At 35.3% G+C, this 16,590-nt stretch overlaps 1 protein-coding gene across 1 annotated transcript in view; it reads left to right on the top strand.

Annotated features, from left to right (window-relative positions):
- The first annotated feature begins 2,080 nt into the window (after positions 1-2,080).
- The window catches only part of LOC6049307 (extensin), a 15,831-nt gene continuing 1,321 nt past the window's right edge, over positions 2,081-16,590 (top strand). Inside the window, exons 1-4 of the mRNA XM_038260733.1 lie at positions 2,081-2,137; positions 13,513-14,142; positions 14,328-14,819; positions 14,879-16,590. The exon at positions 14,879-16,590 is cut by the window's right edge and continues 1,321 nt beyond it. Of these exons, the coding sequence (XP_038116661.1) occupies positions 2,081-2,137; positions 13,513-14,142; positions 14,328-14,819; positions 14,879-15,943 (2,244 nt within the window). The 3' untranslated portion in view covers positions 15,944-16,590. The remainder of the gene's footprint in view (positions 2,138-13,512; positions 14,143-14,327; positions 14,820-14,878) is intronic.

Below are 16,590 nucleotides of genomic sequence, written 5' to 3'. Positions count from 1 at the left end.
ATGAATTTATGAATTTATGAATTTATGAATTTATGAATTTATGAATTTATGAATTTATGAATTTATGAATTTATGAATTTATGAATTTATGAATTTATGAATTTATGAATTTATGAATTTATGAATTTATGAATTTATGAATTTATGAATTTATGAATTTATGAATTTATGAATTTATGAATTTATGAATTTATGAATTTATGAATTTATGAATTTATGAATTTATGAATTTATGAATTTATGAATTTATGAATTTATGAATTTATGAATTTATGAATTTATGAATTTATGAATTTATGAATTTATGAATTTATGAATTTATGAATTTATGAATTTATGAATTTATGAATTTATGAATTTATGAATTTATGAATTTATGAATTTATGAATTTATGAATTTATGAATTGATGAATTGATGAATTTATGAATTTATGAATTTATGAATTTATGAATTTATGAATTTATGAATTTATGAATTTATGAATTTATGAATTTATGAATTTATGAAATGAATTTATGAATTTATGAATTTATGAATTTATGAATTTATGAATTTATGAATTTATGAATTTATGAATTTATGAATTTATGAATTTATGAATTTATGAATTTATGAATTTATGAATTTATGAATTTATGAATTTATGAATTTATGAATTTATGAATTTATGAATTTATGAATTTATGAATTTATGAATTTATGAATTTATGAATTTATGAATTTATGAATTTATGAATTTATGAATTTATGAATTTATGAATTTATGAATTTATGAATTTATGAATTTATGAATTTATGAATTTATGAATTTATGAATTTATGAATTTATGAATTTATGAATTTATGAATTTATGAATTTATGAATTTATGAATTTATGAATTTATGAATTTATGAATTTATGAATTTATGAATTTATGAATTTATGAATTTATGAATTTATGAATTTATGAATTTATGAATTTATGAATTTATGAATTTATGAATTTATGAATTTATGAATTTATGAATTTATGAATTTATGAATTTATGAATTTATGAATTTATGAATTTATGAATTTATGAATTTATGAATTTATGAATTTATGAATTTATGAATTTATGAATTTATGAATTTATGAATTTATGAATTTATGAATTTATGAATTTATGAATTTATGAATTTATGAATTTATGAATTTATGAATTTATGAATTTATGAATTTATGAATTTATGAATTATGAATTTATGAATTTATGAATTTATGAATTTATGAATTTATGAATTTATGAATTTATGAATTTATGAATTTATGAATTTATGAATTTATGAATTTATGAATTTATGAATTTATGAATTTATGAATTTATGAATTTATGAATTTATGAATTTATGAATTTATGAATTTATGAATTTATGAATTTATGAATTTATGAATTTATGAATTTATGAATTTATGAATTTATGAATTTATGAATTTATGAATTTATGAATTTATGAATTTATGAATTTATGAATTTATGAATTTATGAATTTATGAATTTATGAATTTATGAATTTATGAATTTATGAATTTATGAATTTATGAATTTATGAATTTATGAATTTATGAATTTATGAATTTATGAATTTATGAATTTATGAATTTATGAATTTATGAATTTATGAATTTATGAATTTATGAATTTATGAATTTATGAATTTATGAATTTATGAATTTATGAATTTATGAATTTATGAATTTATGAATTTATGAATTTATGAATTTATGAATTTATGAATTTATGAATTTATGAATTTATGAATTTATGAATTTATGAATTTATGAATTTATGAATGTATGAATTTATGAATTTATGAATTTATGAATTTATGAATTTATGAATTTATGAATTTATGAATTTATGAATTTATGAATTTATGAATTTATGAATTTATGAATTTATGAATTTATGAATTTATGAATTTATGAATTTATCAATTTATGAATTTATCAATTTATGAATTTATGAATTGGCCCTAACCGGTACCGGTTATTTGATCTGGTTTAACCATATTGGTTCAATTTCATTACCAATATATTGTTGAGATTATTTGAAAATGTCCAACACGTCGCACTACATGGTTTGCTGTAAAAACAAGGAATCGGTGCAAACGGTACCGTTTATTTGAACCGGTTTGAATCGGTTCAAATTTATCACGAATAGTTTGTTGAGATTATTTGAAGAATTTTGACACGTCGCATGACATGATTTGCAGTAAAAACACTGAATCGGTTCAAACCGGTTCCTGTTATTTGAACCGGTTCAACTGAATCGGTTCAAATTTATTACGAATAGTTTGTTGAGATTATTTGAAGAATTTTGACACGTCGCATGGCATGATTTGCAGTAAAAACACTGAATCGGTTCAAACCGGTACCGGTTATTTGAACCGGTTCAACTGAATCGGTTCAAATTTATCACGAATAATTTGTTGAGATTATTTGAAGAATTTTGACACGTCGCATGGCATGATTTGCAGTAAAAACACTGAATCGGTTCAAACCGGTACCGGTTATTTGAACCGGTTCAACTGAATCGGTTCAAATTTGTCACGAAAAGATTGTTGAGCTAATTTGAAGAGTTTTGACACGTCGCATGACATGGTTAGTGATACAACCCGGAACCGGTTCAACCGGTACCGGTAATTTTACCGGTTCAACCGAATCAGGTTGAATTGTTCATATATAGATTCCTGGAATAATTTCATGAATTTTGATATGTCGCATGACCATATTTCTTCATAATTTGGCTTTATAATTCAAATGAGTACTGCTATTGTAAAAATAGTTACGATAACTATTTTTTAAAAATTGTTTAAATATTTTTAACATGTTTTAAATATTTTTCCCTTAAAGTAGAGGTTCTCCCCTTTCCAAAAACCTATATAAGTTGGTATTTTGGGTTATTTTACGATGTGCTCTGGGCCCTTGAATTCCATGTAACGCTGTTTTTTCCTTTGGCCCCTCCACCCGGGGCCCCGCCCCCCTAAACCACCATATTAAATATTTTTATATTAAAGTTGATTAATTTTCGAATCCAACGGTATATATGAAGTTGATATTTCATGTAATTTTCACCAAGTTACAGCTTGTTGAAAATCCATGTAACGCTAAAACGGGGCTTAGTAACTTGACTGTTAATTGACTTCGTGCTACGCTTAAAAAGAAATATGTTGTACCCAAAACATTAAATAAAATAAAAACGCTCTGTTCAAAAAGCTGAAGGAAACAATCAAAATAACTCAATGCTTGCCTGTGAATGGACAAAGAAACTGTTCCTGAAAAAATAAAATTTTGTTTTTTGACTCAGTGTATCTTTAAATTTCTTCTTGTGAGTGCTCAGTGAAACTCTAACGATGAAGATTATTCCAACTATGTTCTGAAGCACAGAACCTAGAGTTCTCCTTTACAGTCCAGGCTCTATTATATGTATTTTCTTGCTTTTAACATCAAGTTTGACTCCTGAATAGCGTTTTTAGATAATAAAACACCGCCATTTTGACCGCCATCTTGAATTTCGAAAAATCAAATTATTCATTCTAAAGCATTGCCTTGGCGTTCTCAATTGCGAGATTCCTTCTCGAAACTAGATGTCCGAAGGCTTGATTGTTGAGGCAATTGCAAACCTCTTTTCACACCTAAGCTTCCATCCACCCTGGGATTCGAACTGACGACCTTAGGATTGTTAGTCCAACTGCCAACCAGCGACTCCACCGAGACAGAACCCAGGGAGACGACTCCTACACCTGGATTGAGCTAACGACCTAACATTTACTTCCCCGTCCGAAGGAAGGCGTGATCAGACAAATCTCGTCTCGAAAAATGCCACCGGGACCTTCTTAGATCGAACACAGGCCGACTGGGTGAAAGGCAACCACGCTTACCCCTACACCACGAGTCCCGGCAAACTTGATTTGACGGATAATCGAATCTGGACTGTCTCACGAATACAGATGATTTCGAAGATTTATTAATTATTACTCATTGTATTTTATTCTTCATTATTCTTAAAATACAGTGATCACTATTTAATTCTTTTGGTTCAAAAATGAATTTCAAAGAATTTTAAATTGATGATCTTTATTTGATCTATTGCAGGAAAATATCGCATCAAACAATTTATGCTATTATTCTTTAATTTAGGAGTTTTTCAATTTTCAATTTAAAAATTCAAATTAAAAAAAATTAAAACAAATATTATGATACTTTGTGTAGTTGAGAATTTGTTCAAACGACAATCAAAAATTCAATACAAATTAAATATATAAAATAAGTCATGAAGTATGGAGAAAACACATATATAATTTTTTTGTATTTTATTTAAACAAATAAGCCGCGAGAATTTTTTCCCCAAATTTCTGTTAGGTTCCTTCCTTTAAATTTATATCTAATTTGAAGTGAAAAACATCATTTTCAAAAAAACTTTAAATTGCAACGATAAGTTTTTTCTCTTGGCAATTTTTTGTAATGCTTAGGGTAGGGTAGTCATCAATGAGACACTTTTGGTTTTCAACTTTCAACGATTTTTCAATTTTTTTCATCAGCATGTTTTAATGAGCTTTTTGTTACATTTTCTTTCTTTTGATCTGTTCTAACATGGACCAAAATGTGAGATCTATCCGACATCTACAGCCAGAGTTATTCAACTGTCTCATTGTAGACGCACTTGGCAGGAACAATGAGACAGCTGGGGAACAATGAGACACTGTATGAAAATCAATACTTTTCTTGTAAAACATCATGTTTTTGTATTGTTCCATTACAGGTTACTTGCCTTGAACATTTTAGAGCAATTTTACCAACATAAAAGTTTAATTAACAAAAGTTATACTAAAAAGTATTTAAATTTTGTTAAATCCATATATTTACACCAAATAACTTTGTATTTTTGTTTAAATGAGGTAAAAACTCTAGAAATATGCCAAAAATCACTTTCAATTCATGTTTTGGAAGAATTCCATAGATTTTGAAAAGTTTAATGAAGAAAAATCGAAGTGTCTCGTTGTTACCCATGGGCTGAATTGAGTGGGGAACAATGAGACAGCCCTGGATTCTGGGTATATTCTTAATTTTGGCCAAATCTAATGAAAGGACATTGTAGCCCAACTCAATCCCTATGGAACGTCGAAAGAAATTTGAAGAAATATTAGTTTTGGTGTAAATGGCAGCCTACGAGCGAAAAAGTATTTTTTGTCCAAAATTTACTTTAACACCCCAGAATCAAACATTTATGAATAACTTTGTAAGGGAGCGTCCATAACCAAAGCCACTATTATGGCAGACGTGTATCCAGTAGATACACCTTTCCCCCAAATATGAGCCTGATTGGTGGAAACTACGACTTGTGAGAGCCATTCTATCATTGTTCCCCGAGTCTCATTGATGACTACTCTACCCTACTTTGCAATTGTGAACATGCATTTTACAAAAAAAAAATCATTGAACACATAGCTTGATACTTAAATTTTACTGTTTTCCATGTGTTTATTTCTCTACTCGTTCTTCAAATATGCCCTCAGAATCAGGGAGTAAGAAAGTAAATGCAGCTTAAATTAAACTGTCTTCGAAAAAAGTCTAGGAAGTCGACTGAAAACTGTTAATATTACGTTAACTCATGCATTCTTTGATAAAAAAAAAATTATAAAAATCTCTACACATTTTGTTTTACACCGGACCAGACACCAGACCACAGATAAAAAAAAACCAATAAAAAGAATATAACTTTTTTCAATTCAATTTCAATTTTTAAGCTTAATTTCAACCAAAAACATAAAAGTTAAAAATATATAGCATTTTGATACTTATGGCAAAAATAAAGCGATGCTCTTAAGGGGTTACATACATGTAGAAAATCACAAAATTTCATATTACAGAATATTTTTTGAATCTTCTAAAAGATGATTTTCAATCACTCCTGAAAGTTTCATGAAGATATTACATGATTAAACTGAGTTAGAGACGATTTCAGCTCAACATTTTGCCGTGCGCAATGCGGGCTGTCAAACTTTCTGAGCGTTTTTCTCGAAACACCGAGTTAATTCTCGGTGCCACGATATCTCGAGATGGGATAGACCAAATTGTCTCAAATTTGGGGTGAAGACTCTCAAGGCATATACCGTGTGCTTGACCGAACCCGATTTTGAAATTTTGCTTTTTTTTTAAATACAAAAATTAAAAACTGACGATTTTTTATATGAAAAACACAAAAATATTTTTATCTTTTTTTAAAATAAGTTTTTTGAAAATCAGCCTTCGTCATGCACACAGGATTGGTTCCACGAGTCTTCACCAAAAATTTGAGCCGATTTGGTCAAGGCAGTGTTGAGATATCGTGGCACCCGTTTTTTGAAACTGCTAACTTCAAATAGCTATATCTCAGCAATGATACAACCAAATGTCTTCAAATATGTTTTGATAATAGATGAAAATGTGTATTTTAATGCCCTGATAACAGTTCTTAAATAAAATTAAGTGTGTGCTCACACCAACCTCTGATTTTTTTTTATCGATTTACATGTATGTAACCCCTTAACAAAAATTTATGTGGCATCTAAGATTTCTACTTGCAAAAAAGTTTTATGGTCCTGAAATTTAAAATTTTCCTAATGTCTAAAAGTGTAAATTTTGATTCGTGAACGTTGGAAAATGTAAATGTGATGATTGATTATCGTCACAAGTATTTTTAATGATTTATGCTTTTTTTAAAATTTGTGATAACTTTATTTGTTCTGGTCCATTAAAAATCATTCATTGCTATTTATTCAGGCTGTTACATATATTTTTAAAAGTTTTTGTCCTCTCCCCCCTGCCCCCTTTAAAATCGGCCCAAAAAATCGAAGGGCAGTAAAAATATTTTGACAAAAACATCTAAATTTCAATGGAAATTTAAATGCAATCAGCTGAAATCAATTTAAAATGCATTCCCCTGTGTTCAGAATCTTTTTCAACATGTTTGGGTTTATTCAAAAATCTTTTGATTTTTTCAAATTTTCGATGTGTAGTACCGCAAGTTTTTTTTTTGTTATAATTTTTGTTTTCCATAAATCATATTTTTTTTCATAAGTTTACTAATGATTGCAAAACAACTGAACTAGCGCAAAATGCAATTTAAAAAAAAAAACTTTTTTCATTCATTTGTTGAGATTACGGCTTGTTATTTCATGTTTTGTATTTATATATTTTTTATAGAAACTTTTTCAAGCGAAAGGCAATTTTATTGATGTTCTTCATGAAAGATGAATTTAAACAAGTCAAAACTTTTAGAAATCAACATTTTGTTTTCGATTGATTGTTTGGAGCCAACCATCCAACTTTACTAAACGGAAAAAAATGAAAACAGAAAATAAATAAGTTCAAACCAAATGAAATCGTTCTACCTGGATTTCAAAAGAAAATGTCAATATTTTAGAAAGGACAAAGCAACATTCAAATACATAATACCGTCAGTGGGGGTGACTGTGGGTCAAAAAACAGCACACCTCTCTTAATTCCTAATAACAAAAACAATTTAAATAGCATCGAACATCTTTCAACGTAGATTTGTGTTAGATAGTTTACTTATATTTAGGAAAAATAAATATGGTGGATTTTGATGAACACTACCTTAAATGACAATCGTTTAAAATTGACCCAATCTCACCCCTTAGAGAGGGTGACATTGGGTCAATTAAAAGTCAAATGAAGCTCAAACACAACGATATGGTAAAAACAAGTCATCCAACAGTGTTTCTTGTTAGAGGGAATCGTATTGACATGCTACAACATTTGAAGTAGAGATTTTCAAACATTTGAGTAGTTTTCGAGCAATTCCAACAAAAATATTGGAAAAATGATTTTTCGAAAGGTCATTTTTGGCCAAAAACATACCTCAACTTTAGACATCTGCCAAAATAACAGGATTTGTTCCAGGAACGAGATTTTTTCAGCTCATCTTAAGTTTTTCCCTACAAACACCTTTTAACTGAATTTAGTTTCATTGAAAATTTCACTGAGAAATGGTAAAATCCGTTAAAAAATCACTTTGAACCAATCTCACCCCCAAGACCCAACGTCACCCCCATCAACGATACGTTGAAATGACAACATTTGAATGGTTAAGTAAATTTGTTGTTCCAAAATGGCATTTTTATAAAGATAACTTTCTTTTGTTTTTGTCATTCCTAATCATCATACTTGCAAAAGGAGAAAATATTGTATTATGACCTTTTTAAAATATTCCAATTTGATCTAAAGCCATTTTTTCTATGTTAACACTCAATTTAATTATTCAATATTTTCTGAACTGCAGAAACTTCCAGCCATTGACAAATTTTCGAAAGTTATCACGGGCCGTACGATATTTTTTTCCTAGAATGAACTCCCCAGACATGTTTTTTTGTAGTTTTACATTTCAAGAATTCAACATTTATGTCTTGAACATGAAAAACCAGGGCAATTATTCTCGAAAAATTCCCCTATGGTATTATTAGTGTATGGTATAACACTAACATTTCTGCGAAATGGTGCAATCTGGGAAATACTTTTTTCTTAGAAACCGGTTTGTAAATAGGTTTACAAACGAAACTTTTGCATCCTTTTGACATCTTGCTTGAAATCTGAGAAAAGTTTTCAAAAGGACGCATTAGTAATTTGTAGACAAAGGCCTTTTTTATAGGTTTTTGATGAAAATTAAGCAGAACAATGTTAATGGGTCAACAAACAGTCTATCTGGCTCTGAGGGCATTTTGAAAACTAACCCAGGAGAATTTCTCTACACTCATCAATGTCATGATTTGTTTTCACACAATTGACAGGGATAGTATTTCTCCCCAGGGTGGTGTTATATTCCAATTAATTTGATTAAATCCTTGAACTAGTTTATCCTCAGATCTTTGCTTCAGGGCTTTCCGAGAGATCGTTTTCAATTTAAAATAATCCTCATTGCAAACAAAGAGTAACATTCAAACTCACTCATCAGTCATCGGACTCTAATCCCGATGCTGGTCAATACGAACACAAATCCTCACCAGAATAATAGACTCTGGTGCGGACACTTCGTATGAACTCTCTGTCTCTCTCTCTCTCTCTCTCTCTCTCTCTCTCTCTCTCTCTCTCTCCGCCCGTAATCCATTCCTGAGCTAATTAATTGACAGCCCTCCCAAATGAGATCGTCCATCATAAGCGGCCACCTCTTTTGTCCAGTTGACACATTTGCTTGACGGTCGCCCCACTCTTTCTCACTCTGATGTGGTTGAGGAATTCTGCAGTGGCCACCACTGCTGAGCCTGCTTAATATTCAAACGAGATTGGTGCCATTTGCATAAAACGATAATGCCGTTTTTGTATGGCACCTGCCTCCCCCCTTCCTCCTTGGATGCATCGATGAAATCGTCACCGTTGTGCCATCTTGACGCAGGTGAATATTTAGTATTTTTAACAAATTGCCTCAAATTTTATTGGTTACAAATTGAATTGAATTTCTTACTCATATTTTGACAAACGTCAAAATTGAAATAACAGCATCAACACAACAAAATGTGCATCGCTCGTGCCTTTTACTTTGTTGACGTGTGGGGTGGGTGTGGGTGTTTGTTTGTTAATTCGTTGAGCTGATTGGCGGCCGCTACGCGGCGTGTGCGTTTGTGTATGTGTTGTCCACACTCGAGTTGTGGCATTGCGTACGTGTGTGGGAGGACGACGCACTTTTCCGAAAGATTTCCAATCGCGGGCTCTCGTGGACAGACGAATGTTGTGGAGGTTGGAAAAAGTACCGTAAATGGGGGTGACTTAAGGAATTTCTTTAAAAAAATACAGATTTTATTGGGATTCATTTGGAATATCATATTTTACAAACCGATTGCATAGAAAAAGTTTAAAAAAAATACCTTATTTAATTACATTTTTATCTCTCGAGTTACCTTCAATTGTCTCCTAAAAAAATATCTGTGAGAAAAATATTATGTCTGGAAATAGAATGATTTTCTGAAAACAAAGGAAATGATTCTTAACTGTTCAGAATAAATTGTTTAACGTTTCTATTCACGTTTGATTAAAATTGGGTACGTTTATTTTCAACTACATTTCTTTAAAATTGTGTTTTTTTATTGTTAATAAAAGCCTGATATTAAATATTTGTTTTCTAGCCAAATTAAAAAAATTTGCACAAAGTACCAAACAATTCTTTAAACGTCATGACAAATATGATAATTCCAAAACATAGCAAAATATCAATGAGCTCATAATTTTTTTTCTAAAGCTTTTTCACCTTTGGTCCCACAATTCAAAATTTGTATAAAGATTGAAAAAAAAAATTGGTTTAAATTAAAACACTTAAACAAGCATTATAGAAATTATTCTGAATAGATTACAATCAACTTAAAAAATTTCCGATGAAAATGTCAAATTAAGTAAATAATTAATTTTTCCACGATTTATTGGGAAAATTTTACAGGGGTGGGAACCAAACTTGACATAAAATTGGAAATGGCCTAGTTGATAAAAATATCGTTTATAATATTAGCGTCTTACGATAACAATAATAGCATTCGCTATCGCTGAGAATATGGGTGTTAAGAGAAGGATTTTTTTGAATAAATTTTCAATTTGTGCAAGTGTATTTTTGTGTACTATAAAAAATCTCAAATTTCCGTATCTATTCGTTTACACTCATTTTTTTTATTTACAGCATGAGTCTCAAATCAAGCGAAATTCTGCATTTATTTGACCTAGTTATTGATTTTTTTTATAAATTACTTTAATTTTCATAAAATATTTTATTTTAGAAAAAACTAAATTTTCATAGAAAATTTAATATTTTTGACAAAAAATAGAAAATATTAGTAATTTATAATAAAATATCTTTTATGAAGTGAAAATTTATTTTATTCATTTCGTTTCATACCCATATCACAAATTGTGAAAATTCAGGTATTTTCGAAAAAAAACTTCACGTTGTGATTTTTTTTTGTATTTTGCAAAAAAAAAAACTCTAACAAAATGAAAATTTATACAAAATTTTGCTTCATTTTATAATCATAATAAAAATTATGAGAATTTGAGAACTTTAAAAAAATGTTAAAATATGAAACATTAGTTAAATTTTCCGATTTTTATCGAAAACAATATTTTCAAAAAATTCAAATCAAGACTTACATTTCAAAAGGGCCAAACATTCAATATAACACCTTTTAACATAAAAAAAACGAAACTATTGGCACTACGCCCCCCGGGGCATGGCCTTCCTCTAACGTGGGATTTCTGCTCCAGCGCCTCTGACGAGACAGGAGAAACCGGGACCGACGTTTTACTTCACCATCCGATAGAAGCTCAGTGGATAAGGCGGGAATCGAACCCGCGTCTCATAGCATCATCGGGATCGGCAGCCGAAGCCGCTACCCCTGCGCCGCGAGACCCACTACACCTTTTAACATGTTAGTCTTGATTTAAAATTAAAAAAATGTTTTCGATAAGATCAGGAAATTTCACGAATGTTTTATATTTTAACTCTATAACCCATTAGTTGCTGAGATGTCGACGTTAGAAAATGGTGAGTTGTTTGCATGAGACTTAGAAAACATAAATTTTTCTGTTTTTAAACCTTTGCATGGCAATATCTCAAGAACTAAGGGTCGTATCAACAAAGTTCAAAAAAGCAAAATGTAGAGAATTTTCTCAGCTTTTCTATTTTTTTTTTCAAAAGTTGGCAAACATGGAAACTTATTTTAAATAAAAAAGAAATAACTGAGACTATTTAAAAAAAATAAATGATAAAAATGGCTAAAACATGAAAACGTTGCACTTAATCAAAATTTCACTGAAGTACTTTTTGATTGTAAATTCGATTTTACATCGAAAAATGAAGTTGAAAAATTTTTGCGACCAGTATTTCAATTTTTTCAAAAATTAGTATTGTTTCAATATTTCATAACTCGGTCTAATATTTTTTGCCCATTCTGGAAATTTCTAAAAAGTTGACATTTTATGTCCCCTGAAACATATCAAAAATGAAATAAAACAAAAAAAAAAATAAAAATGGTGTTTTTTTTTGTGAAACAAGTTTTAGTGACAAAAAGATAAATTAAAAATCACAATTTTTTTACCGTGTAGAATTCTTTTTCAGTGTAGTCCTTATCCATACCTACAACTTTGCCGAAAACACCAAATGGATCAAAAAAGCTGCCAAATTTGCATGGAAAATTATATGGACAAACTTATGATGCAAAATGGTTTCTTTGGGCATACCGAAGGCACCAAAAATGTTTCAGCTGGATTAAAAAATACAAAAATTTAAATTAATTAAAAAAGACCGATTTCATAGAGAACTGCTCATCATTAATAACTTTAAAAGTTTATTAAAATGGATTAAAGGGTCATTCTCTACCAACTCACTCACTGAAATGGTGACGACTTGGAAATTTAGTGTCCAAGGCGTCCAAATTTCCTCTGGCAGCAAATTATCGAAAAGCAGTTATTTTTCGCATGTTCAAAATTGGAAGGGGTCGTACCGCCCCTCCGTCACGGGATATCGAAAAACGGACCTCGGATTCGTGATCTGGGACCACCCCTTAGGACACGTTTCACGCAAATCGAAGAGGGTTCGGGACAACTCTAATGTAAAATGTTGCTGAATAATAAAAAAAAACTTTATGAAGGATTTTTTTTTGTTCAAAACAGATTTACATTTTGAAAATTCTGCAAAAGAAGTAAAAAGACCACAACAAAAAACAAGCGACGAACCCGGCTGGTCAAATAAATTCAGAACTTTTCAATCAACAACCTCTCTGCGTCCAATCGTATCTCTTGGTCTTTCACTCTCTCGAGAGAGGTCGTGATTGGTTGTGATGGGAAATTTCGTTGATGAATAGGAGAGGGGTGGCGTGGTGGGGGGAGAGGACACACAAACAAACTACTTAAAATTCGAACTCCTTCTCCATCGGTTCGACTGAGGGGTATGATATTCAAGGGAAAACGTTAAAGTTTTTGATTTGAACTGCATCCGAATAGGGACGGGACTCTTCAGTTTGATATGCTATCCAAATGTGACCAATTAAAAGTTTGTGTTTGGAATTAGAGGCAGCTCCATCCTTGTTAATTGATTGAGTTTGTCTGTTTGGGAAAAGTTGGGAAAAGTTCACCACGATGACACTCTCCACATCCGGAAGCGATCCCGCATGAAATACGACACAGTCAGTGCGGTCGTGATCGTCCAAGTCGCTAATGTTTCGATTTACTGTGAACACGTTTCATGCCCTCGTGCGGCTTGTCCACCGAGGACAAGCGGAACTGAATGATAAATGAATCAAACTGGCCGGGCCCAGTGACTGTGTGTGTGGTTGGTGAAGGTGTGGCCCTTTGCCGATTCCAATCACCAAAGGTTTCTACCTCCAAACCACGCAAGATCATGGGCAGTGATCTTCACGGTGAAGCTTTTGTAAAATGTGTTTGATAATTTTTTTTTGCAATTTGGTGGCCACTGAAACTAACCATTTTCTTTCGCTCTTTTCTCCCCCAGCTGCGCCCGTCAGCATTGCTCGTATGCGCCCTGGTGCTTACGACGGCTACGCAAGCAGTCGTCAACAGTGAAGCCCAACGTCGCGAGGCACCCCTGGCCATAGCCGACACGTACGGAGTGCCACCCTCCTCATCGGGAGCGCTCTCCTCGCCCGAGCTGCCCACTCCGATCTACGGAGCGCCGGCAGCCGGACACTATCCGCCGCCCCCACCGGACGTTCCGCCGCCACCTTCCGGTCCGATAGTGCCCCACAAGGAGTACGGCGTCCCGGTGCAACACTTTGGACCACCGAAGATCAACATCGAGTACGGTCCACCGGCGGCCCCCGCCCGACCCGCCTACCATCCACCGCCAAGACCCGCGTACGGACCACCCCCGCAGGTACACCACCAGCAGCATCACCACCAGCAGCAGCAGCAGCACTTCTCGCACGGCCCACCACCGAGGAAGCCGCAGCAGCATCAGTCGTCCTTCCTGGAGTCGCTCTTCTCGACGTTCGGCTTCGGAGGCGGTGAGGAACATCACCATCAGCAGCAATCGTTTTCGCACCACGGACCGAGTCCCCACTATGGACCGCCTCAGGCGCCAAAGCCCGTCTACGGACCACCGCAGCATCAGCAGTCGTTCCCGGTAAGTTCAACCACAGCAGGACAGCGCCTTGCGAGAGGAAACAGAGCACAGACTGACTGTATCTGAGCCTCTCCCGGAACGGCCGCCACTATCTCTATCATTTCAAATTGGTAGAGTTATCATCTCAGCTTTCTGTTGTGGATGCAATCATTTGATTTTTCTCCTTCAATCTTTCAAAAACTCAGAAACCATCCTACGGCGTCCCATCGTTCCCTGCACCAGCCCCCAAGCCCGTCTACGGCCCACCTCCAAAGCCCGCGTACGGACCCCCTCCGTCGGCCCCCAAACCCGTGTACGGCCCCCCTAAGCCCATCTTCACCGCCCAGCAGTCCTTCGGCCACCACTCGTCCGTGCACGTCCCTCCGACCCCACCAGAGATCAAGTGCGACGGATGGAAACCAATTGCCGGACCAGTTGTACAAAGCCACCACCAGCACCAGGAGATTCACCATGAATTCCACAACGAACTTCAGCACCAGGAAGTGCACTCGCCGGAATCTTCGTACGGACCACCACCAAGTGGGGACTTTTTGGCCGGAGGAAACCAACTGCTCGCCGGAGGCGATCTGGGACTGCAACTGCCCCGCGTCGAACCGGGACCATCGTTCAGCAGCAGCGGATCGGGAAGTGCGGAACTTCACGGCTCGTTGGAACTGTCCAAGGGAAACAGCTTTGAGGTAGGTTGTGTCTTGACTGTGCTGATGAGCAGCTCTAATTCGATGAAAATCTATTCCAGGTTCACTCCAACTTCATCTCTGACTCTTACGGCGCTCCCCCAGCCGACTCGTACGCCCCAGGCCACTACAAGCCAACGTTCGTGAAGCCCCTGCCACCACCCCCGCCAAAGATCCAGTTCCCGCCTTCCCCGCTGTACGGCGCACCCCATCACCGACCATCGATTTCCTCCTACCCGGGTCTGGGCATCTCCCACGGCAGCATCAGTGGAAACTTGAAGCCTTGGTCCGGTCCGATTGCTCCCCCCCGTCAACCGATCGCGTACCGTCCTCCGGTCCCGCAGGGACTGATCGAGTCGATTGGACACACCGTTGAACAGCTGGACAACTTCGGAAGCAAGCCGCACTACTCCGGCGATGTTTACCTGCCACCTCCGACGAGCGACGTCGCGACCGCCCTGCCAGCGCTCGAGCTGAACACGCTCCCTTCGGATAAACCGGCACAGCCGTTCCTGACCCAGCACCAACTACCGGAAGCGCAGCATCAGATCCAAGAGCCTCGCTACCACCAGCAGCAGAGCGAAATCGTCTCGCTGGCAACCGACTGCGGCCACGGTCCGCAGGACTTTGGCGCGACCTCTTCCGGATCCGCCTCCTTCAGCAGCAGTGACGTGTCCAACAGCCTCGACAGCAGCTACGGACCGCCAGCCTCCGGCGAGTACCGCACCGGTCACCAGCTTCACCAGTCCAGCGAGCACCAGCACCAGGTTTCAACCTCAAGCCTTCCGGGACTGGACGGCGGAATCAGCGGTCTCGAGCTGGTGTCCGCGCAAAAGTCGCAAAGTCTGACAATCCCCGTCACCGGACAGCACGGCACCTACCAGCTGCAGTTCCAGTCGGCGGATCCGCTCGGATCCGGTCATGGTAGCGGATCGGCCCCGCACGAGCAGATCCTGTCCGAGGGACTGCTCCAGTCGATTCTGTCGGCGATCGAGCAGCCCCAGCAGGGCGGGTTCCACCAGGACGAGCAGTCGTACGATCCGAACATTGACCACAGCGAGGTGTCGGTGTTTCTGAAGAGCGCCGAGGGCCAGAAGACGCTGGCGGATCATCCGCACAAGCGATAACCGAGTCGGGATGAGATTTGAGTGAGTGTGAGTGAGTGGGTGAGAGAATATTTTTTAGCGTGTAAGTACGGAGCGTTGCTGTGGAGTTGCGGAAGCGTGTTCTCTACCTCCGAGCGCGGATTTTTAATTTATTTTCATCCTCCCCCATTTTGCGTGAAAAGAAGAAGAAAAAGAAAGGGTTGTGTGAGTGAGAAGTGCGACACTCAGTTGAGTGAAAAAGATGAATTTAAATTTACGCGAGGCAATCAAATAATTAAAATGGTTTGACAGAATTTCAAACTTCACTTCGAATTGTTAAAGAATATTTAAGCTTCATTTTTATTTGAGCTACTCAAAACAAATCTTTCTTTCGTTTTTCCGATATCTCACTAAAAAGAATGCGAAGTTCGTTCATTTTCTCTCTATCGTTTTCTCTCAGTTATGTTTCTCTTAGTGAGATTTTTTTAAGTTTTGCTCTGATTGGTTCGCTTGTTATACAACATGTGAATGTTTACCAACTTTCAACGATTACAAAACGTGACAGTTTAACGGCGAATGAGGCCTTTCCTGAAAATGTATTAGTGAGAACGAAATTCTTAACGAAAATTCTTCGCGGAAAAGATCCGACAGCAACTTTGTATGGTTTGACGTTTGCAGGGAGAGTCGGA

The sequence above is a fragment of the Culex quinquefasciatus genome, chromosome 3 (assembly GCF_015732765.1).
Source record: "Culex quinquefasciatus strain JHB chromosome 3, VPISU_Cqui_1.0_pri_paternal, whole genome shotgun sequence".
Lineage (NCBI taxonomy): Eukaryota > Metazoa > Arthropoda > Insecta > Diptera > Culicidae > Culex > Culex quinquefasciatus.
This window is presented reverse-complemented; position numbering and strand designations above follow the sequence as displayed.